The sequence below is a fragment of the Dromaius novaehollandiae genome, chromosome 4 (genome assembly GCF_036370855.1).
Source record: "Dromaius novaehollandiae isolate bDroNov1 chromosome 4, bDroNov1.hap1, whole genome shotgun sequence".
Classification (NCBI taxonomy): domain Eukaryota; kingdom Metazoa; phylum Chordata; class Aves; order Casuariiformes; family Dromaiidae; genus Dromaius; species Dromaius novaehollandiae.
This window is the reverse complement of record NC_088101.1, coordinates 21,114,258-21,137,587: the sequence shown is the minus strand read 5'-3', so window position 1 is coordinate 21,137,587 and position 23,330 is coordinate 21,114,258. Positions and strand designations below refer to the sequence as shown.

General features: G+C 38.5%; 1 protein-coding gene across 1 annotated transcript; it reads right to left on the bottom strand.

The window, feature by feature from the left end:
- Positions 1–701: 701 nt before the first annotated feature.
- Positions 702–23,248, bottom strand: HADH (hydroxyacyl-CoA dehydrogenase). The gene is made up of 8 exons (XM_064510573.1): positions 23,051–23,248; positions 19,425–19,553; positions 17,722–17,879; positions 12,023–12,149; positions 9,047–9,136; positions 7,419–7,491; positions 4,418–4,534; positions 702–2,013 (listed from the first exon to the last, which is right to left on the bottom strand). The coding sequence occupies exons 1-8, from the start codon at positions 23,192–23,194 to the stop codon at positions 1,895–1,897; spliced, it is 957 nt and encodes a 318-aa protein (XP_064366643.1). The 5' UTR covers positions 23,195–23,248; the 3' UTR covers positions 702–1,894.
- Positions 23,249–23,330: the final 82 nt, after the last annotated feature.

Genomic DNA, 23,330 nt, shown 5'->3' with positions numbered 1-23,330 from the left:
TTTCTTGTATATACTACATATATACATACTCCTGAAAGGACCTCCTGAAAGGAAAATGCTGTTTTAGAGAAAGTTTTTTTCTGAAATATCACATTTACTTGTGAAAAATATTTTGCACATTTATTATTAAATAGCCCATTCTGTGCTTTAAACCTAAGCCTTTCCAAATTAAAAGGAAAGATGATCATCTGAGTAATGGGAACAAGTCAATTCTGACCAAATGTTGATTTTGTTAAAAAAAAAAAGTAGTATTTTTTAAGATACAAGAGTAATACATATGTTCCCATTCTTAATTAGTAATGAAAACAGCAGTTCTGAAGCTAACTTCCCCCTGCAGCACTTAAAATTCACTAAATCACTAAATTGAATTAGAGGCACTAAGAACCTTCAAGTGAAACAGACTTTAGGTGCAAGAAGTGGACTTTATTTTAGGAAAACCAATTCAATTTAACGATATATTAGAAAAGGAAAGAGACTGTCTACAGTATGATTTCCTTCCTTTGATGCTCTTTCAAGACAAGCAACTGAAAAGCAGAAAATCTGGAATGAGGATCCTGGATCCAATGAAACAATGACCTTTATTCCCCTCTCAGACTTCTTGTGTGATCATGTGCAACAAAACCAGCATGTCAGCCTCAGTTTCTTTACAGCTAATCTGTATCAGGTGTTGGAAGAGGGAGGAAAAGGCATGTGAGAATTACTTATCCATAATTTCTTTAATTAAAAAAACATATATAAGCACTCAGTTTACAGATCCAAAATACATAAAATAGAAGAAAGCTACTACTCAATTAAACTGGAGTTCCAACCCTCACACCCATCTGCTCTGCAATCGCTGGAGGAAAGGCAGGCCTTGCAGCACTCCCATCAAGAACAAATCCAGACTCTGCTAAGCCCCAAGGAAATAAAGTTGCAAAACAGAAGGTGCCTCACACAGCCAGCCACACCTATTTGTTTACACAGCACAGACTCTAGTTTCAATCCCCTGAAGTACCTGACTACAATAGTAGAGTAGTGCTGTAGTGAAAAATGACACTTAAAATGAAGTGCCACTAAATAAAGCCAATTTATAGGACTCTAAAAAGCATACGGAAGCTTTCCTAAGCTTCCTAGATTTGTTTTTAATAACTAGGCTATGTACTAAATGCTTCAGATTAGGAACCACCTCTTCATTATGTTTCTACAGCAACTAGCAAAAGGTGGCCCTTGACCTGCAACTGAAAAATGCCAGGAAATCCCAATAGAAATCATGAGTTTTCTTTTAAATGCAGTATTGGGACCCTTCTGTGCAGGTGACAGCCTGCCACTGCAAGTTTTTTTTTTTTTTTTTTTTTTACTATGACACTCAAAAACATAAGCTTGTTCAAGGCACTGTAATTTACACCTACAGATTAGCACTGCATTTAAGAAAAATCTTAACAAAACAACATACCGCCTTTCCACCTCTACATCTGCCAGTGTGCAAAAAGACTGCCACCCAGTGGACTACTACAACCAGGTACATCAACTGAAGTCATGGCATTTAGTATAGAATTGTTGAAAATTTTATTTTCATAAAAGTGTGGTTATTGTTTGGATTTTTCCCATTAATATAACAATGTGTTCAAATACATAAATTCATTTGCTATTGTCCTGCACCTGAAAAAAAAAAAATCAACATTTGCATGAAGGCACTGTACATGTAAAGCTTTTCAGAATTACAAGAAAAATTAATCTACCAAATCAAGCTTTCAGCACAGAAATTGTTAACTAGTGCAATCACTCAGTTCAGAGGTGGGTTATGCTCTAAATGCAGCTCGTGCCATCCTTGGGAGGGCTCAAACAGACTTCACCTGTAGTATGGGAATGCTGAATAGCATACACAGATAGTTTAGCAGCTCCCAAGGTTTGGAGTTCATTTGTATTTGTAGAATCCTTCTCCAGTCTTCTTACCCAGCTTCTTCTCTTCTACCAGTTTATTCAGCAGTGGGCTGGGAGCAAAAAGAGGGTTGTTGGGTTCTAATGAATGCCATCCTGGTGGAAGAAAAGAAGTGGATGAATTAGTAACAGCCCTGCTTATATGCCAAGATAGAGATCTGCATCTCCTTGGAAAAATCTTAGTTTAGCAAACTGAAGGAGGTTTGAAATTTATTCTAGACTCTCCCAAACCTTCAATATGGCTTCATAAAGCACAGATCGGTATTCATAATCATGAGCAAATCTAGCAATTAGTTTTTAGGCACAGTCTACTCAGAAGACCTTATTATCTCAATCTCTGTAACTGGGGATTTTTAGTACTTAAAAAAAAACATTAAGGAGAATATTTAAAATAGAAGAAAGCAAAAGGCTAAGTAAAAGGAAATAGAAGAAGGGGTCAGCTGAAAAGAAATTCAAGTAAAAGGAACTTCAACTTGAATTTCCGGCTGTGAAAGACACGGACAGTGAGAGAACATAATCCTGCTCCACAGTACTGGCTGAAAGCAAGGTGATTTAATTGAAGATGTAATTTTGTAAGTGACATGCGGCCTGGGGAATGCTTAAGCCTTTCATTATCAAAATGATGCAACAATCATCAACGAGCTGCCACCAAGTGCATCTTTTTCCTTTAACACAGTGTCCTATTTCTGATCAGGGAGGCAGAACAGTTCTCACACAGGCATTCATTCAAGTACCAACTGAAGTGAAAGGAAGATGGTATGCTTTTAAAGTATTAACTGGGTTTCCTAGACATCCAGAGTAGGGAGTCTCAACACTTGTAGCTTTTCATGACAATTTTTAAAATTCCAGTACATGTCTCTCTTCCCATGCCTCAGTTTTTTCATTATGTAAAGTTCCATTGACATTATTAGTATTTTCTGCTGCAGGTTGCTGAAGTGGGCAAAACATGTTCCCATCAATAAGAGGGGAAAAACATGAAGTACAAATGCTGTTCTCAAAGAGCATTCCGAGAATTTCATCCTATGTTTGTACTAGACTTTGAAGATGGGCAGCAATATTTAAGTGTTGGGTTTAACATCTAAATACAGCACTCAATAATAAATACTAACAGCGGAGATAGCGTAAGAGCTAGAATATGAAATGAGGAATAATTAGCTGGAAAGTGTTGTGTATATTTGTTACAGAAGTATGAACACACAACATTTACAGTACAGTCAGAAAAAAGGAACACGTTACCACACATCTATGATGCTCCTTACATAAGCCTCTACCACCAAAGAATGAAAAGACTGACAATTTTCCAGCTCTCCTCAGCGAGACCATTCAGAATCTACTTGGAACAAATCTCACTGGTCACCTTCAATTCCCCCTCACAAGTATCAAGAAAAGAATCTTAAAAAATAAATCCAACCTCTATCTCTTTCTCTTTTTCTCTATGTCTCCCACATCATATTTTCTGTAAAATCTCTTCTACCATTTTCCTCCCAGTTCTCCAAGTGGGTACAATTATACACTGTTTGACTGTCTCTGGTTAACATATGTCTGCCTTCAAAATATGCACACCCCGCTACCATGTTTGTCATATATCTCAAAGTCAATGCTATATTAGACATAGACTTTTATGCTGCTCCATAAACACTTCTGATCATCCTGTCATTAAAAAGTGGCCAACTTGCTTTTCATATAGTATGCAAACTATATTTCTAATTCATGTCTGATATGAACTAGAGTAACTATATTCACTTTAAAGAGGTAGATTTTCCATAAAGATACATAAATAATACAGCAGAGCATCTCCAATCACAACATAGAAACTGCTTGTGTGAAGGGTTTCTTCTCTTCATGTGCACATGCACTGCTCTCCAAAGAAATTTAAGGTGGTATAGAAATTAAAGCTAAAAATGATAGGAAGGGCACACTATTTCTCCCTCATGTACCTTCATGGGTGTGGAAAAGGGAGGGGAAGGGGAAGAACAGTCCAGCTGGGCTGCCTCACTTCAAGCTTTTTTCATTTTAAGACAGTCTCTAGCCCAGTTTCCACTTAGAAAACAGGGATCTGTATTTCAGCAACACTTTATGATTTTGCAGTTGCTGCAGCAGTAGCCATGGCAAGAATAAGCAAAGAAGATACGCTTGTCTATTGTGTCATGAAAACTTGCTCAACGCCCTGGCCTTAACTACATGAGCAGCTCAGTGCCAGCGTTGCCTCACCAGTACTGTCTGTTAGGTATGCCACTGACTGCAGTAAAAAGACCCTTGGAGTAACAGCTACTTCATAAATTCCTCCTCAAGGTTTTCCATACGCACACCTTTGAAAGCCATAAAGTGCACCACGACTGAGGCTGACTATTCAATGTGGTTGAATTCTTACTCCTTTCTCCTCAACAGTTAAAAAGCTGTGCCATAAACATTCAATTTAAACTATTTAGGAGTCACATTACAACATTCATCTACAATTTAGCTAAAAAAGGAAAAACAAAAGAAAATAAGCAAGCAGTACCATCTATAATGTATTTACTGGTATCCAATCCAACATAGTCCAACAGTTCAAATGGACCCATGGGATAGCCAGCCCCAAGCTTCATAGCAACATCAATATCTTCCTTTGATGCATCTCCTAGAGAAAAGATTGACAGTTTGATGAACAGAGAGGATTCTGCATCTACTTGCCACCACTTATAAATAATTAACAGGGTGCTATTTCATGCTGGTGCAGCTTTTCACAGAAATCTCTGCACGTTTCAGAACCACAAAAACTGGAGTCAGCATACACAAAAATATGTGCTGGAGTACAAAGCTGAAACTCTCCCACAAAAGAGCTGCAGACCTGCTTCCCACTTTCCTAAATTCCTCTTGCATTTCAATATACCAGGCGCAACCTACCAGAAAGACCAGGGGAAGCATCCATCGCTATAAAGAATCAAGGGTTTCTAACAGAGGCAGAAAAACTGGCACCTGCTACTTCAGTCAGTGCCTATGCAGTATACAAATCCTGCACAGCATTTGTCACAGTTAACTTTCATTTCTTTCTTTTGCTAAGAATATGTTTTATGTTGCTGCGGAAGCAGACGCACCTCTACTGCTTATTTCTACTACATATTCTGATAAAGACAGTGCACTTCTTTGCAGATCCTATAAAAAAGGATCAAGCTATACAAACCCCAGAGATACCTGTAAAGTGCAAGTTCTCTTCTCTCTTGATGAGTACAGGCATTCAAGGTGTCTAGAAGTTTAGCAGACAAAGCCTGTACAATATACACACCTAAATCAGAGAATCTTAGAAATAAATTTTCAAAATCTCCTGTAAGTAGAAAAACATCACTGATAACCTTGCATTAAATAATAATTTTAATATATCTCCCTTTATTCTTTACTGTTATCTTTTTTAACCATTTTTTTTTTATTTCTGAGAAACTGGGAAAACTTAGCCTCTAAGTTCCACTTAATTCCAGTATAATTTAAGTTCCCCAAAGTCAAGCACATGTAAACACTCAACTCATTTGAGGTTGATGGACTTGTATTTACTTCTGCCAATGGATTTGGCACACAGTTTGTTAGAATTGGCACTTTGCCACCTTACAGCTAAGGGTAATTCACAAATATTAATCGGTCTGCAGGAAATTAGCAGCATTACAACACAATTAAAAAGGGTAAAGGGGCAAACAAGGGCTGTACCCTAGCTCACGCTTAGATCTACTAGGATATATAGCAGACTCCCACAGAAACTTGACTGACTTTGCTTTTTTGTTTTTTTTCATTAAAGAGTTCAAAACAGACCATTACACATTAATATTTATAATATGCCCCCTGTTTAAACCTCTGTTAATCTACTAAAGGTATTTTATCTATGCAAAAACATGCAAATCCTTGACCATTTAAACCATGGAGATTTTGCATAAATAAGGACTCAAGGACAGACTCAATAAAATGGTATTTCAATGTTCAGTATTGTCAGGAAAGACCCAAACCCCTTATTAATGTAGATGACAATCTGGCTCAAGTGTATACTCTCCAGAATTAATGCAAAGGAGGTGATAAAAATTTAACCTGATTCAACAGAAAATATGAATCAGGAGATAGCCGCCAGGCTTTTCAAAACATTAACCAGCTTTTAGAATTGATTTCTTAAGAGTTAAAAATTCATTAATGAATTTTAACAAGTTTGGAAATATCCCTCTGTTGAACAAAACACAAACAAAATAAAGATGAAATCAAAATATTGGTTTGCCTGGGCAGGTAACAGTCAATTTTAATATATAAACTCAGTGTCTGTTTTCCTCTACATTTAACTAAAAGTTATTTTGTCTCCTGGAGTATAGAAGCCACTTAACAAAGGCAACTCTTTTACATACAGTAAGAAACCCATGCACACTGTTCAGAATTGTGGGGTATTTTTGTTTTTTGTTTGTTTGTTTGTTTTAAGAGTAATGCCCCCTCACATCCATGCCTTTGCCTTTCAAGTCACTGAAATTTGCTCTTTTCTCCCTTTGAGATGTAATTAGGTACATTTGTTGATGGATAAACAAGTAGTGTTGCATTTATATTTTTTCCTAGAGATCAAACCATCCCTCCCATGTGCTATAAAAGATATTTTTAATATTTAAAGCATATTTGGTGGAATTCAGATAATGAAGTGCTTTCATCTGTAAGAAAGTTGTGCTTTCAAAAACAAAACGTTTCAAATAACATTCTTAGTAGCATGCAGCTATGAACAGAACACTTGAAATACGAGCAGTTATACTCTGTAATTTCCTCTCTATCCATTCACATTATAAGCTTGTTTTCTTTTCAAAACAATTATTTAGGTTTTGTAAATTAAGTAGTTCTTTGGGGATTTGTGTTTATTTCTACCTACCCTCAATATTAACGTGAAAGAGACCAGCATTTAAATGGAACTTCCTAAAGAACACAGGTCTAAAAAAAGACACAGAAAAGGAACAAGAGGTTTTAGGGGGCAACAGGATTGACCCCAAATCACTTGTATTCCAATACCACTACAGGGTGATAGAGAGTATTATACTACTTACCTGAAAATTGTGTGTGAATTGGTGTTTTCACTAACAACCCCCATATAAGTGACCTTTGGAGAATTTTCCTAATGGTCCCTTGATGGAATTTCCAGGCACTTTCATAATGGCCTCTTGGTGGAGGCAGAAGGGATTTCCTGATCAGTTGAGTCCTGATCAGGCTGAGGATATTTTTTACAATGGCATTACACTCGCCTCTTCATCTCCAATACAGAAACATTTTCCACCACCAGAAGTTTCCCACACAGGTAATTAGTAACTTCTGACTCTGCATACACTGGCATTTCAAAACAAAGACAAGGTCCTTTCAACTATACACACTGGCTGATATTTAAAGTACACTACCTCTAATTTTCACTTCCATCCTCTAAGGTATGAAAGTTATGAAGGAATCCCAACACTTTTTCTGAAGAGATTTATTATTTAGCAGAGTAACACGTAAACATCCCCTGAAGTAAATACCCCTACAAGTACCTCTCTCAAAAAGTCGAACAGCTTCAAGCATATATGGCACCAAGAGACGGTTAACAATAAAGCCTGGAGTATCCTACAAAAAGAAAAAAGGGATTCTAAACAAACATTCTTTACCAGTACTATGCTCAAACACTATACAACAAATTAAATATGGGCACGAAGACATTTTTTGAACCATCAAGATTTGGTACGCTCTAAACTACACTTTTCATCCGATTTACCTGCTCACTATTAAGCAATAAAGGATGAATTTCACAAACAAGGAACAGCACAAATATTCGTGATTGAGAGCAGTAGGACTACCATAAGCCCAACTCAATTAACCTTAAAACAATGTAGTGTGGTCAGTTGGCAAATACCTTTTCTTTAGCAAAGTTCTGCTGACACTGTATCTGCTGTATCTGAGGGATACAAAAAAAGCAGTTTTTCCCTAATGTTTTTTTGTGTGCTTTCATTGCTAGAAATATTCCTGGTTAAACTGTGCACTTTTGCCTCACTGCTAAATCTCTTCTAAATAACTTCTGAAAGTTAAGATCACTTCAATAGCAAAAAACAAACGCTTCCATGAAAAGATAAGACATTTGCTATCAGAGGAAAATAACACCAAACTGATACAGAACATCTTCTACGCAAGCTGTAATCAAAATCAAAAACACAAAGAAAAAACAAAGAGAGAGCACTTTGCAAATACAGTATTGTTTAGTATACTACTACTGTTCCAGATGCTTATTGCTTATTCCATTTTTTCCTCAATATTTAATCCAGAGTATTCCAAGCAACTTTCCTTCTACAAACAGCAACTAAAAAAAGGCTCAAATACGGAAAGTGACCATACTTCTATAGTACCCTCTACCCATGCTAATTCATAAGCAATAACATATATATATATATAATTTTATACTCTTTCCACAGTGGAAAACTGAGGCAGAAACATGAGAAAAATCACCTAAGGCTGCAGAGCTATTTAGCAGCACAGTTAGAATGAGTCCAGCATCCAGATGCTGAAGCACTGGTAACTACCAGGTAACTGTCCCTTCTTTTTACGACCAAATGTCTCCCATGGGTTTTGAAACACAGGGCAATAGCTTGCACAAAACTACGCAGACTGCAACTTAATGGATTTGGAAAAAGTATACTGTACTTAGGAAATTGGGTGTTTCTCTAGAGACAAGAAACAAAGCTCTGAAGCAATGAAAATTAATATGGCTCTGGGTACTGCAGCGTAAGAAAAGCCTGCAATGAGCACACACCATGGAGGATCCAGCTGCCTCACACCACAAGAGGTAGCAGTCCTGTCTCAAGCATGGCTAAAGACGAGCTCCTGCTTAGGCTCTCCAGTCCACGCCTCAGCAGGACTAAGAAAAATCAACTATAAACACCAGTGGCTGTGAGGTTTGCGGTTTCTCACAAGATGTCTAGAGTCACCCTACTTAGAGGAATTTGTGGTAAATGCGAGGGCTTTCTTTATCAAAATGTTTTTAATGGAGAAAAGAATCTGGGTAAAGGCAGCCTGAACATTCTTGATGTGCTCTTATAATCTATTAAAAACTATCACCTTAAAACGAACAGTTTTAAAAGAGAATCTTCTGCACGCTGTACACCCTTCCCCATAATCCAAATGTACTCACCTTACAACTGACAGGACTCTTCCCTACTGCTTTGCTGAAATCGACAAGTGATTCAAAAGTCTTTTGGCTGGTCATTGGTGTCTTGATGACCTATACAGGGGGAAGGAAGGAAAAACATACATACATTTATAAGCAGAATCTCTCTCACTTCATGGTATGACAACAAACCACAGTTCAGAACACTATACCAAAAATTCACAAAATATTTTGTGTCACAAAAAACAAATTCAATGGACAGATATGTAACAGACACAGAAAGCTATTTTTAAAATAGCCGAAGCATTTTACACATTTTGAAATTATATGTTTGTTTGAAATATCTTCCCACCTACCCAGTATGGATGGTAAAAGCAACCATCTTTTCAGAATCCCATTTAAGAGATTATAGTATAACAGAACTTTAAAACCACATAGTCTCTGCTGCCTTGGGAAACACGCTGACATCACCCTAGAGAACTGTATTTACAAACACAGTTCTTGATGTAAAGGGTGTAACATTACTTGCCCAAAGTAAACAAGAGCACAGACAACTCTAAAGAAAACTTAAAATCTGTTTTTCAAATTTGGAACAGCCTGTTAGCTTTCAAGTAGTATGTTCCCAGGCTGACGTTCTTCACAACTGAGTCTTCTCCTTTCATCATGTGTAGTCTTTTCTAGAACATTTCCTGGAGTTTGGATGCATTGAGTTATTTATTCGAGACCCAGCATAAAAAATGACTTGCAGAAGCTAAACTGCTTGTGATATTTGTGTTGAAACTTGACCTCCATGTGCAGTAACTGGCAAGCAAGCTGCTATATGTAAACCATTATGGCTGAACTCCATGTTGGAATACTTCTAAGTCACTTAAGAGTTCTCTCCCAGCCATCCTGATGACTAATGATGAGGCCAACACAAAACCAGTGGTAATACTGAGGGGAATTGTTCCTCAGGAGAGAGGAGAGAGTAATTTTTACTTTGAAGTTACATAAAAATATCTGAGTCACATTTACATATGACTGCAACGGTTTCTAACATACATTTCAGGATTTTTAAACCTTAGTTCCAGTCTTTCAGACTATCAGAGAAAGAACTCCCCTCAAAGCTGTGTTCTTTTGAACATGAGATCAACAATCTATGAAAATTGTAGATAAGATTCAAAGTCACTGCAGAGCTGTGACGCACGAGGGACAGCCTCTGTGACAGATGACTGGCAATTGCAGCAATATCTTTTACAGTTTTGGTCATTCCCTTGAAAACTTTCCATTATTTCCAACTGAAACATCTGTTTTATACAGGAAATGTCACTCTACCATGCTTGTCAATGCAAATCCTGATTTATATCAGTAGATCTGAAACAAAAGCAAAGCCTTAAAGAGTGTATTTATGTATTCATATTCTCACTTTGCAAGATCAAGTCACTAAAAACATACCTTCTGTGTCTTACAGTTGTTCAACTACTGCTCAGCAGCTGGAGTGACTTTAGGCTAGGACACTCAAATCAGGTGAAAAAAACAAATTATAAGGACTGACCACAGCAGTCATACATGGAGAGAAAAAACACAGATTGTTTCGTTTTGTTTTTACAAAAGATGATGGATATCTTTTGTATTTTTCAAACCTCATAAAAGTTCAGTTTGAATTTCTAAAGACTATCATTTGTTTTAGGTTTGATACAAGGCATAAAAGATTTTTATCCAAATCAATAAATTACTGGGAGTAAGTAGTTCCTAGCACAGAAACCAATAAAGTCTCTGTTAGGCTAAGGAATTACACTAAGATTTCTGTTATCTCCGACAACAACTATAAAATTCCTCCCTTTCCCCCTTACAACCTTTTCCCACAGAATACTTAGTCACAATATACAGGATGCAACATTAAACTAAAAAAATTCCAGATGGGAACAGAAGTTAGTGAGAGAGAACTCGCAAGTGTCTGAACCCTTGTTAGATAACCACATTCTAAATCAAATTTGTTCATTTCAGCCAAAAGGTTCAAATGTTTAAGAGCAGAGGAGAAGGAAGGAGGAAAGAACACATATTCCAAGACACAGAGCAAGCAACTGCATTTTCGTGGAAAACAAGCAAAAAAGTGTAACAAAATGAATCTCAGTTCAAAAGGAAGGCACAACATATTCAAAGTGTTTGTCATCAAGGCAATACTAGAATTATCTGCTTAGGGAACACAGGAAAGAAAAAGATGTGCAGCATTTAAGGGCATAAAATACAGGAAATAATTTAAGGCAGAGTGCTGAAGATGTAAAGTTTATTTTGAGATTTACTGAAGAGGTTCTAGCTGATCAAGGTCAGCCACAGTGTTCACACTCTTTCCCTATATAGTGTGTGTGTTCTTTTGTTGTCTAGCTCATCTCCATTCCTGTTGCATAGCCATCCAAAGTTATTCTCTTGATTTGGTGGGGAAGGAAGAAGAGAGAAAAGGCAGAGGAAGAGAGAGACCTGGCAGTTTTACTGTGATGTGACCACATTTTGGATGCTCAAATAAACTCTACACCAGATTATTTATTATTCTGTTCAACATTGCTATATTATTACAAATCGCATGATGTAGCCAAAGAGAGTGTATTTAGGAAAAAAACATCCAAAGAGTTATGTAAAAACATAGACAAATCATCTAGAACATTGAACAAATATGACTGAAAGTGTTTCAAAAGCCACAACGCAGTAAGATTTCATCTGTACATCATTTTCTATCCTAGAAAGCAGTTCTCATTAATCAGCTTGCCTACATGACTGAAACGATCATTATAAATGGCACTTCTGCTGGCAGCTTCAGGGGAGAACTTTGGAGCCTAGGGACAGGAGTAACCTCTGTCTGTTCACTCTGCCCCTCAGCAGAGACCGCATCGCTCTCTTATCCTCAGAGGTAGCTTATTCCATGTCAGAAGAGCTGCAAACTGAGATCTGTTCTTTCATCTAACTGAATTCTCAGTGATAAGCAACTGTAGTATGGTTATTATCACATTATTATCAGACACTTACCTCCACAAGCTTCATCATAGGCACAGGATTGAAGAAATGAAGACCACCAAATCGGTCCTGCCTGGTGGTTGAGTTAGCCAACTGTGTGATATGCAAAGATGAAGTGTTGCTTGCAAATATCGTATGCCTGGAAAAACAAACATACGGATTACATAAATGACAACTATCTTTCTGAGGTATAAATATAGCAACGAAAAAATAACCGCTGGAAGGGCCATGTGAGTTTCCAGTTCCAGGGGAAGTACGTTGAATACTTCAGTAGGTCAAGGAAAAGGATTTTTAAGTAGGAAAAAAATCACTAACAGCCCAGATCTATTCCAGAAAATTTCTTCAGTAATCCTGGAAACTTAATGGAATTTGTGATTTTAAATCATTTAGACATCCATGGAAACCCAGTCTTTTGACATGTCAAATATGCATTTTGGAGTCTAAAAATATTTGGAATCTTTTTAATAATGACCAGTGGGAGACCTCATAAGCAAGCTTACTACCAGAGGAAAGAACTGATGAAAAAGGGAGGATAAAAACTGCTACATATAAGACACTGCGAGGAATACACAAAAATCACACTTCCTTTAAGACATATATGAAGTCCTTTTCACAGATATAAACCAGATTTATTAACTGCAATTCATAATGCTTTATTTCAGAAATATCTCAGAGCCTCCACAGCCCTGTCATATTGACATCACACAGAAAACTCACGAGTGACATCTTCTCAAAGGCGCACAAATCAGAAGCTAAATTAGACATGAAACCCTACCTTCCGTTTTGGACTATATCCTATCTACCTTCCAAAAGATTATCCTACTGGACTGGTCAAATGTTAATCTGTATTAGTATTTCATTTACATTCTACCAAGATATAACTGAGCTTCACAATAGAGCTTTTGCAGTTATGTGCAAGTCATAGGGACATGTCATAGGGCAATTAAAAGAAAACATTTTGGGATAAAAAACACGCTCTGACTTCCATTTTTTTTATTTATGCTTTCTGAGCTTTTGAGAATTTGTTAAGGAGAAGGAAATAAAAAATCCTGAGACTTTCTATTTACACTTCTTACAAATATCCTTTTGTTATTTCCCCACCAAAAAGCAGGCCTTACATTACTTGGAGGTGGAGTACTAAAAAGAGTATTCTGTATTCTACAATTTTGACCTCCCATATGAAAGATGCTTATCTTCACTGAACATCTGTCACTGCTTACAAAGAACTCAAATATTCATATAAAAATATTTTATTTAAGTGAGCCCAAATTTAAACCTAGCAGAGATTACATCTCACAAAATAATGCACTGAGAATGAAAGATTTTACTTCAGCATCACTTTTGTGGGTAAATACTATAATCTCACACAATGCCTCAAGAAAAAAACTTCATTAAATTTGTACTGCACTCAAGGGCATTTTATTTACACACTCTGTTCTGATCAACCAATTGATTTAAATTGAGCTTACAATGAAAGATAAATGCTTCTGTGACTTAGGTAAACAGTCTAAGCTTCAAGTGACAGCAGAGTTGGAAGGCTTTTGAAAGCAGCAGTATTAGTAATGCTTTTCCAGGCATCAGTGTGCTTTCTTTTGCTGCCATCTAGTGGGTCATAGGAAGAAACTAAGAATAGAGCCCAACCCAAGAGAAACATACCTATTTGGTAAAACTTTACTCTTAACAGTCCATCTCCTTTATACAGTGAATCTGAAGAACACTTCTTCACAGCCAGTTTTATAGCACACTGATTCTGAATATACTGAAAAATCCAGAAACACTAGCCAATTCCTAGCTGAGTTTCCACATCTGAAGATTAATCCTAGACCATGAAATGTTGTCATGCATTCCCACCACCCAGAGATTACCAGGAAGCAAGGCAAGAGCTCTTAAGAAAGCAGATACCCAAAAAATCTTTCGATATATTCATTATGCTCCTGTTTGCAAAGGTGCTGCAGTGTTTAAATACCTGAAAAAATATGAAAAATGCAAGGGTATTACAAGAAAACCCTAACCTGACCTTTTCAGAATGGAAATGTGAGCACTGATTGAACGTAAGCAAGGAGAAACAGTTCTCAAAGTGGGTAGCAAAACTTTATCTTTTGTTCTGAAGATGATAACCTTTACAAAGATCATAGATCATTTATGAGGAACATAAAAAACCCACCGTATTAGGAGTGTAACACTGAGAGTAATACAACATACGCAAGCAATTCAGCAAAGCTCTACAAGCACAATACAGTAAGTAGCCAGACTGATGGCATTCTAAGACAGCCCTCATCGTGTCACCTGGACAGTTGCTTGGATGAGGAATAGCCTGGGTTCTCAGTGCTCTCTGGGGTTGCCAAACACTTCTGGCTCAATAAGTTTCCTTTGAAAACTTGAGAGAAATTCACTTCCTCACTCACAGAATTTCTTTCAATAAGGAACAGTCTGTCCGTCTCCCCCTCCCCCTCAACTATAGATCCATATAGATCCACCTTCAGAGGAATTATAGTTCTTTTACAGAGAAAAATGAAGAGGAAATAGGCTCAGTTTTGTTCTGTTTTTTAACACAACATTTTGGTTTTGTGCTGCATCCCAGACTTATCTTTGTTGTAGAGGTCACTGTAAACCAAATACATGAGATGAACATGTAGCTGTTGCATCTGAAGCAGCACATGAGACACAGGATACAGTACAAAGGAAGAAAAGCACAAGCTTTCACATACTTTAATTTCCAAAGGCATAATTCATCATATTATCTGACCAACGGTAATACACAGGCCCCTAAGTTTCAATCGGCTATCCCTATGGTAAGCCCAAAGATTTGAATTAAAACAGGCCCTCACACCTCAGGAGGGTGATCTTTCACGATCTCTGCCTATAGGGTACAGTTCAAAGTATCATCAATGTCCAAGGCCTCACAGAAACAAAATTCCTCCCAGGACTAAATTAGAGTCATCTGTAAATAAATCTTGTCTTAAGACATCAATCAACCTCAAGTCTACCATCCCTACTAAGCTGATGCAACAGTCCACTAGTCTAAAAAATAATTTTGAAGTTTTTAATGTTGAAATCTTAGCAAAGGCTGTATGACAACTGCACTGACACATATTGCTTTCTATTCCATCATGATGACACACTGGATGAATAAAGCCAACTGCATCAATCTAAGCATGGAAAAATACTGACTGGACATTTCTGCTTTTCCCCCCATATTACTCGCATGAATTCCAACTCCCCATATTACTCACATAATTACAAATTACCATTTGTATCTCATAGCTAGTATTTCAAACACTTGGCTACTGTGTTTCACAATTTTACTGGCATTTCTTTCAGCTATGCTGTTACCCCACAGCTTAGATTCTTCACCACTTACTTTCGTTTTCCTATGCATAAGATACCTTTATTTTTCCATCACTTCCAATTCTCCTCTTAAAAAGGAAGGCTTCTTGTCTGATGTCATTTTTCCCAGCTCTGCAAAACGATGCCTTTTGCAGCATCCAGGAGCATATCTGAGCACCTCCCAATATCTGTTAACATTTTGCAGTTTTGAATGTCATGTTTCAAGATAGTTATGCATATAAACAGTCCAATCTTAGGAAAAAAAGGCATCAAGTGTTCCAAATATGCAAGTTACTAAATAACGGTCCATTTGAGTCCCTGTGCCTACCCTTCCTCGCTGTCTGGTTCTAGACCCTTTGCCATTTAGTACTCTGCAATTCCCTCATTAGCTTTCTCTGTTGAAAATACACAGACTCAGGTAACCAGTGGTCTGTTTTCCTATGATAGGTGCAACCTAGTTGTGACTAGGAATCTTGGTAACTGCCAAGGCAGTTCAATGGAAGGCCTTTTGTGATCATCTATTGTTTTCAGAAACTACAGGCAATTTCGGTCATTAACCATATCAGATAGCTAGAAAATCTCCCCAGGCTGAAGTCAACTAATGATAACATTTTTTTCTCCCTGGACATTGTGTTCAAGTTGCAGCTTGTTAACTTCTTTAGTTAAATTAGACCATCTGGAATAGCTGTTAGCCAATACCTCCAGATCTAGCTGTACTAGTTAGAGCTAGTAGATCTGCCAGCAGTCAAGGTCTTGTGATCCCGGGTCATCAATTGCAAGAATCAAGCTCCTGAGACTACATACTCAGCTTAATGGCATCTTTGTTTTGGATATAATTCAACAGTAACTTTCTAAAGTTATCAAATATAATCGTTTCAGGGACTGTAAGTACCTGAGTTAGTGCATGCTAAGAAATGATTTACAATTCTAACTCACGCACAATAACTGACAACGCGCCATTTCCAAACTCTCATAATACAAAGTAAACTTCGTTAGCTTAAACCGTTGTTAAGCTACGACTTACTCTAAGAGATTTCTTAAACCTGTTCATGTTAAGGCACACTAACAACAAATATTTCATCATCCCATTTCTCAATTTAAATATGGGAACCTGTACATTAACCACACCCCATCTATATCAGGACTAGCTTATTCTACTCTTGTGCATTTGCATTCAGTTTTGAGCTTGGAGGGATACTTCTATTACAACTGCCTGAACAGATAACTCCAGCTGAGTAACTGATACTGATACCAACTTGAGATATCTTACAGGCCACTCAGCATGTCAAAACATGCAGATTTCCCAGCTGTAATGCTGACATTTGCTAATCCTTTACCAATCTGAAATTCTGCGGTTGTTCTAAAAAAAAGGAACTGTGAAAAAAATTGGGAGTCATGATTCTTACTCCTGCAGCCTCCTGAACTATGCATAAGCTTGACAAAGTTGTTATTAAGATTTTCCATCTTAGAACAGGACCATTCAGATTTTCATTTCTATAGCAGCAGTAAAGATCAAACCTCTTTAGCGTGAATAGTTCGGATGGGAGGGGTGGGATTACAGTTAAAAAAAATTCTAGATGGTTCACAGAAGTATCTTTTTAATCTGCCCACAACCAGGCTCAAGAACTGTTCTTCCTTTCCTTCAGAAGTCTACCCCTGTAATTTCTGCCTCAAATGCTGCTGGATCTCAGGGAGTGAAAAATATGGTTCAGCTCATCACAATAACTTGCATGTGAATCACTAAGGGGAAAAAAATGCAACCAACTTTCAGATCAACTGCAGGACTGAATCTTAAGAAGTACACTGAATTTGCATAAAAAGGAATGGCTAGTTCACTTCATGATGATTTTCAATTGTGCTATGAAAATACTATCATGAAAGATCTGGGGAAGTGTAACAGATATAAAATATTAAACATAAATAAGCTGGACAAAAACATTTTCTTTTTAGCAGTTTGCCAGGCTTATGCAAGCTAATTAAAAGAAAGTTAATCCACCACTGCAGAAAATCTCAGTCTTCGCCATGCTCTTCTTCGGTATGAAAATCTTGTTGCTAGACTGAAGGGAAAACTTAAGCAACTTGGAAAAGCAGACTTTGAACCTTTAGAGTAGATGGAACCCATCACAAACCTGTTTGGATCCAAACGTACCATGAAACTCCCTACATGAAGCAATACAACAAGTAAATAAATCCAGTCAATGCATCTGAAAGTGTCTGGAACATCTGCACCTGTCAAATATTCCCTGACAGTCTGAAGTTAGCCTAAGGGAAAAATACTCCTAATTTTAAGAAAAGAAGCTAAGAAAATGTAGAATTAATGTTTTAAGAAAAAACAGAACATACAAAGATGTAAGTTTCAAAAAGTAACAGAAAAATATACTCACTCTGGAGCAAATTTATCCAGCGTCTTGAAGAGCTCACTTTTAATTTCCTGGTTCTCCACAATGGCTTCTATCACCAGATCTGTGCTGTGGACCACCGCTACTGCATCTGTGCTTGTTGTCAGGTTCTTTAAGGTCTTCTCAATGAACTCAGTGCCAGCCTGAAACATCCCAAGAAGCTCCAATGTCTATTTACAATGATTTCATTGATTTTTATATGAAAACCCCCATACATCCTCTGAGGTGTATTTAAGCCCTCAAAACTTAAGGCATTCTGCCACATTTCCAAATCAGTGAGAAAGTTCCAAGTATGTACAAACAGAATGCTTTCACTGACACACAAAAATTTCCTAGCAAATTTTAGCAAAACTATTCAATCCATTCTCTAGTTCAATCTTCAGCGCAAAAGTGTAAACGAACAACTGGTTTGTCATTCAGTATTTTCTGAGAGAACCTGGACTTGCTCTCAGTAAAGATGAACCTTCCCAGTTTCAAACCCTTGCACTGTTTTCCTTCAGTGAAATAATTATCTGGTTTTACAGTTCACTGCTATGAATGGATATGTGATAGTTTGTGGATACTTCAGGAAATGAAATGGCTTACAAACAACACCTACTACATTTTTGCTAGGAATGAGGGGAAAAAATTCTCTATTTTCTGACTAGTAAAGCTGCCAATCACTGACTCTTATTTACGAAGACAAAAATCAAACACAAAGGCAAGATTTTTAAACAAGGGAAAATAGAAACCCAATACAAATAAAAACATACCGGCATACTAAAAATACAATGTCACATTCAAAGTATAACCATCATGTGGACAATTTGCTTTTGGATTAAAAGATTCTCCATAATTATATGTGGGGAATTATATTGCTCTAGTTATACTGGTATAGCTATTAGTTATTATAGCTGTTCTTCTGTGCTGCCTCAGGCAAACAAGCCCTTTTTCATTTCCTTGTGCGCTGCATCATTCATGCTGGTAATCATCAATACTAGTATATACTATCTATGAAATAGGTATAAAAATAAAAGTTGTGTCTGCTGTAAAATGCAATGTTACGCTTTCCTCCTTTCCTCCCCAGCTGCTAAAGGAATTTAGAGAAACAGGCAAAGCAACAAATAACCTTTAGGATATACATTTAAATGCATCAACTGCTGCACAGTGACTGGCTGTATGTAAGTCTTAATGTAAATGCTAAGTACCTTACATCTCTAATTCATGTTCAGGGTAGTTAAACTTGCACTCTCATTTCCTTCGCAGTAATTGTTTTTTGTGCCCAATCTTTTAATCGACAAAAGACTCCTCACAAAGGTATTATGACAATTTTTGTAATGGTTAATTTCTGGATAAAATTGATGAATTCCCAGTAAAGCGCTTAAAGATAGCTTGCTATCAAGTTAGGGTGAACAATTTAGCAGGAAGTTTAGCATTTGTTTTAAGAAATCACCAAGTTCTTTTAAATCTTTATCTTGAAGCCGAAGTCTAGAAGGGAAAAAAATAAGAGAAGACTTCATTCTCCCAGCCTCTTTGAGCCAAAAAATCCAAGAAAATTAAAGTTCTTCCAGCATAACGGACAGGGTTTTCTTTTTAAGCCAGTATATTAACAGAATCTATAATGCACCAACTATCAGCAATGAGAACTTCAAAATGGGAGTTTTGTATTGCCCGAGTTTCCCTAAAGGTATAAATACAAAGATATCAACCTCAGGCTTATCTGCAAACTTCTTCTTTGTCACTCTTTTCAAGCTCTCTTCAATTCCTTTTGTAGACTTTTTAAGGATTTCTTCTGATTGGTCTACTAACACCACAGCGTGACCACTGGCTGCTGCAACCTGGAAATTAAAAAAAGATTTGATGTCAAGATCATAAAACAACTGTACTAATTTGTGTTGGGGCAGACGACTCACTAGAATCAGACAGAAAAGAATTAAAGGATATTAAACTGACCTCAGAATTATGCACTTCAAATAATGTTTCCACTGATTTTAAGTAACACATCTTAGGGACTTGCATTCTGCAGACTTGTACTTTGTCTAACTTGCACCTAGAGACTAAAAATTTCCAGAACCCGCAAGACCAACTCCAACAAGGCTAGCTGAAATGAAATCATAAGGCAGAATTGCCTCCTCTGACAAGCTTGGCACCATTCTCACCCAAGCTTCCCCCACTAATCCATCCAATAAATACCAAACCATCTCTAGACAGCAGCAGTATAGCTTTAACAACATGTCAGTCTGCAGCTGGTCTTTTTTTTTTTTTTTTAATCTGTGATTTTATTTTCATTATTAGCATTATTTATAAAAACAACTGGATTATAAGGAAATTTCAAATGAAGCTTGGCCTTCCACTCCTAACACTTAATCTGTTGCTGGTCATTGCAAGGGCAAAGCAAGACCCTCCACCCTTCCTCAGAAAAAGCATTACCAAGCACGTTTACAGGAGATGCTTCAACGATATTCCATTTATAATTACCAGACCACCACTGAACAGTTCGTAAAGAACCCTCCGTGCCCCCCCCCCCCCCCCAATAATCTCCTTTTTTCAGGCTCATTCTTACCGGAGCTGGATTTAGAGAAAAGAAAAAAAAATGTCAAGTAGTCATACCACCTCCTTGCAATTCAGACAGACACACACAGACTATTCTATCCAATGATCCTAAGATTTTACAAATAGTTAAGTAAGAAACACAAACTGCACTAGGGAGTTAATTAATATTTTTCTCACAGAGAAACGCTCTTCATGCTGCAGAATCAGAAATGACAAACTCCCGGCTTTCAGCTGTACATTTTAGCAGAGGTTAGCTTCTCCTGCCAGTACGAGAATTCTCTGATTTTGTTTTTTAAAGGGAGAAAAGAGGAAAGAGGAGAGATGGTTTTTTAAATGCTCTGAAGGAGAGGAAAAATATTAATAGGGTACAAAGCAGACCCCACCTGGTGTTACTATCACCTCTGTTTTGAGATGATTTTGGATTGATAAATTAGAGGCAGATGGTCAGCAAACCAATCCTCTGTCCTTAACAGCGGTAGAGGACTACAATCCCAACTAGGGTACTGCCAAATATCACACATTTCTTTTGACAAGCTGCCCTCTACAAAAAAGAGAAATCTAACAGAACGTGCAGATTAATTCATTTTCCCTACAGAGTCATAACCTTTAAATAGCGTTTACGTTCCTCAAACATGAGAGCAACGACCTTCTTTTATTGAGACTGACTCTGAAGGTTCTTTTAGGGGAAATCTTAAGTTGTAGCGTCAATGCACAGAGAAGTGTTTTTACCAGACAGGTTAATGAACAATTACCTAACTCCTTAACAAACAAACAAACAAACCCTCCTGCTAGAGATTTGCCAGGAACATGAAAACTCTTCATGTCTGAGAAGGAAATCCACTAACTTATTAAAACAGGATATTGCTATTTATGAACTCAAAGTTTTACTGCTTACACGTACAGTGAAAAGAAATCTGTTCTACCTCCCCGTTAGTTTACTGCTTGAGGAAAAAGGGACCAACCTGTAGGATGGCATGCTCCAATCACTATTTGTGATGTGCCCTGGTATCTTGGACAACATGATCTTATTCTGTGAATTCAGTAAATATCTAAATCTTAAATCAGACAGAACTGTTCATTCTTTTGTTGCAAAGCTATCAGGTTAAAAATGAACTTGAAAGCCAAAGGCTAAAGATTAAAGGCACAGGGAAAATAAGTCCCATTTAAATATTAACCACTTCATAACACCACAGATTACAGACAGCTACATTTTCATTTATCTACTGTATCTTGTTTTAATAAACAATAAAATATTATTTGATCCGCTCCCTTTCCAGTGAGAAGAAACTTCTTCCTTAGACCAGCATTTCCCAAACATTACTACACACTGCCTGATCTCTAATTTGCCCACACACTGTCTTAAGAATCATCTTAATTAAAATAACAGACTTCACTGCTGGCCTACTTGTCTGACCTGGAGACATGTGGACTAACAAGAGAATAAGAAGCTGGGCAATTGAGCAACTGGACAGCAGTGGTAGAGCAGCAGTTTCTACTACTCTGAAACATTCAGGCTGAAAATTGCAGAAGTTTGCCAACAGTGCAAAAGAGGTGTGTCCTTTCATGTGCCCAGCAGTCCTTATGCTCGGGCAAGACATCTGCAAGCTGTCAGAGTTAGCCTCCCTGCGTATCTTGGTATCCACAGGCAGGAAACCCAGCAGGCTGGCTGGAAGTGACCTAAAGCATGCTCCAGCAGGTCTACCTCTCCAGTGCATTTGTGGACCAAAACTTAGTCATATTGCTGAGCATACCCCCTCTCCAGGCTAAGAACAGCCAGTAACTCTAACACAAGTATATTTTGGAAAAACACAGTATGAAATAATTCTAATGCAAAGTAGAATATATTCAAATAAGAGATTTTTGAAGTAGTTTTTGGCTGCTTTCCTGCAACTAGTTCTAACAGAGCAAACTTGAGCAGCTCATTTCAGGACAGAGGCCTACAGTTACTGGAATTATAGGGAAATACATTTGTTTTTCTAATATTTGCTTCATACACATAACATTGTTTTATTTGTAGTCAGTGTTTCCTTTGTCCTTCATAATCAACCGCACATAAAATAAATGCTTTGAAGACTAGAAAAACACGACTAGTATAGAACTGCAAGCAGCTAGCACACAACACGTGACACGTCATAACTGAACCAAAGTACAGTTACTGCTTGTCTTTCACATTCTCCCTTCCTCAGGGCAGTACAGATAAGACTTGAGCCTTAAATCTGATCCAGATTTAACATCAACTGAAAAATGTAAATGGGAGAGGAAAAGAAATGAGGAAACCGTAAGGAAGAGCAGACCGCAGCAGCAGTTCCTTGTATCGCCTCCGCTGGAGAGGAAGACTTTGCTTATTAGGACTTACTCCAAGACGTGACACAGCCCCTGCAAACGCAACGCCGCCACAACACTCGACAACTTCAGGCAACCGCCAGTTAATTCGGTCAGCCTGCAACCGCCCAGACCACTCACCGCGGGTGTTTCCAGAGCAGCTCGACGCCAAAAGGCGGCGTAAAGAAAGCCCCGGGCCCGAGGCGGCGGAGGCGGCGGCACTGGGGCCCGCGGGAAGCCCCGCACGAAGGGCCCCGCTGCCGGAGCCAGCACGGAAAGCACTTTTTTTTTTTTTTTTTTTAACGAAACACAAACGCAACCGGGCAAAAACGCAGCCCCGCGCGGCGGAGCGGGGCCGCGGTCGCCAGCACGCGCCCGCTAACGGCCGCCCAACGGCCGCCATGGCGCCCGCCGCCGCCGCCGCCGGGCCGCGCTCCGCCGCCGGCAGGGCAGCGCTCACCTGGGCAATGCCGGCGCCCATGAGGCCGCCGCCGATGACCGTCACATGCTTGACGATGAGCTTCTTGGCGGCCGCCGTGGCGGCGGCGGCGGCGGAGGAGGAGGAGGAGGCGGCGCGCACGAAGTGGCGGGTGGCGAAGGCCATGGCGAAGGCGCGAGGCGGGCGGCGAGCGGCGGCCGGGGGCGGGGGGCGCGGCGGGGCGGGGCGGGGCGAGCGCGGCGCTGTGCGTGGGGCGGCGCGGCCGGGGGAGGCGGCGCCGCGCGACCTGACCCAGCGCCGT

Bases quoted from the DNA above. Each gene is read 5' to 3' on its own strand.
- HADH (XM_064510573.1), bottom strand. From the start codon at position 23,194: ATGGCCTTCGCCACCCGCCACTTCGTGCGCGCCGCCTCCTCCTCCTCC. The intron at 19,554-23,050 runs GTGAGCGCTGCC...TTTAATTTCCAG, and splicing joins TGGGCGCCGGCATTGCCCAG to GTTGCAGCAGCCAGTGGTCA. The intron at 4,535-7,418 runs GTACTTGTAGGG...TCTTTTCTCTAG, and splicing joins TGTTCGACTTTTTGAGAGAG to GAGATGCATCAAAGGAAGAT.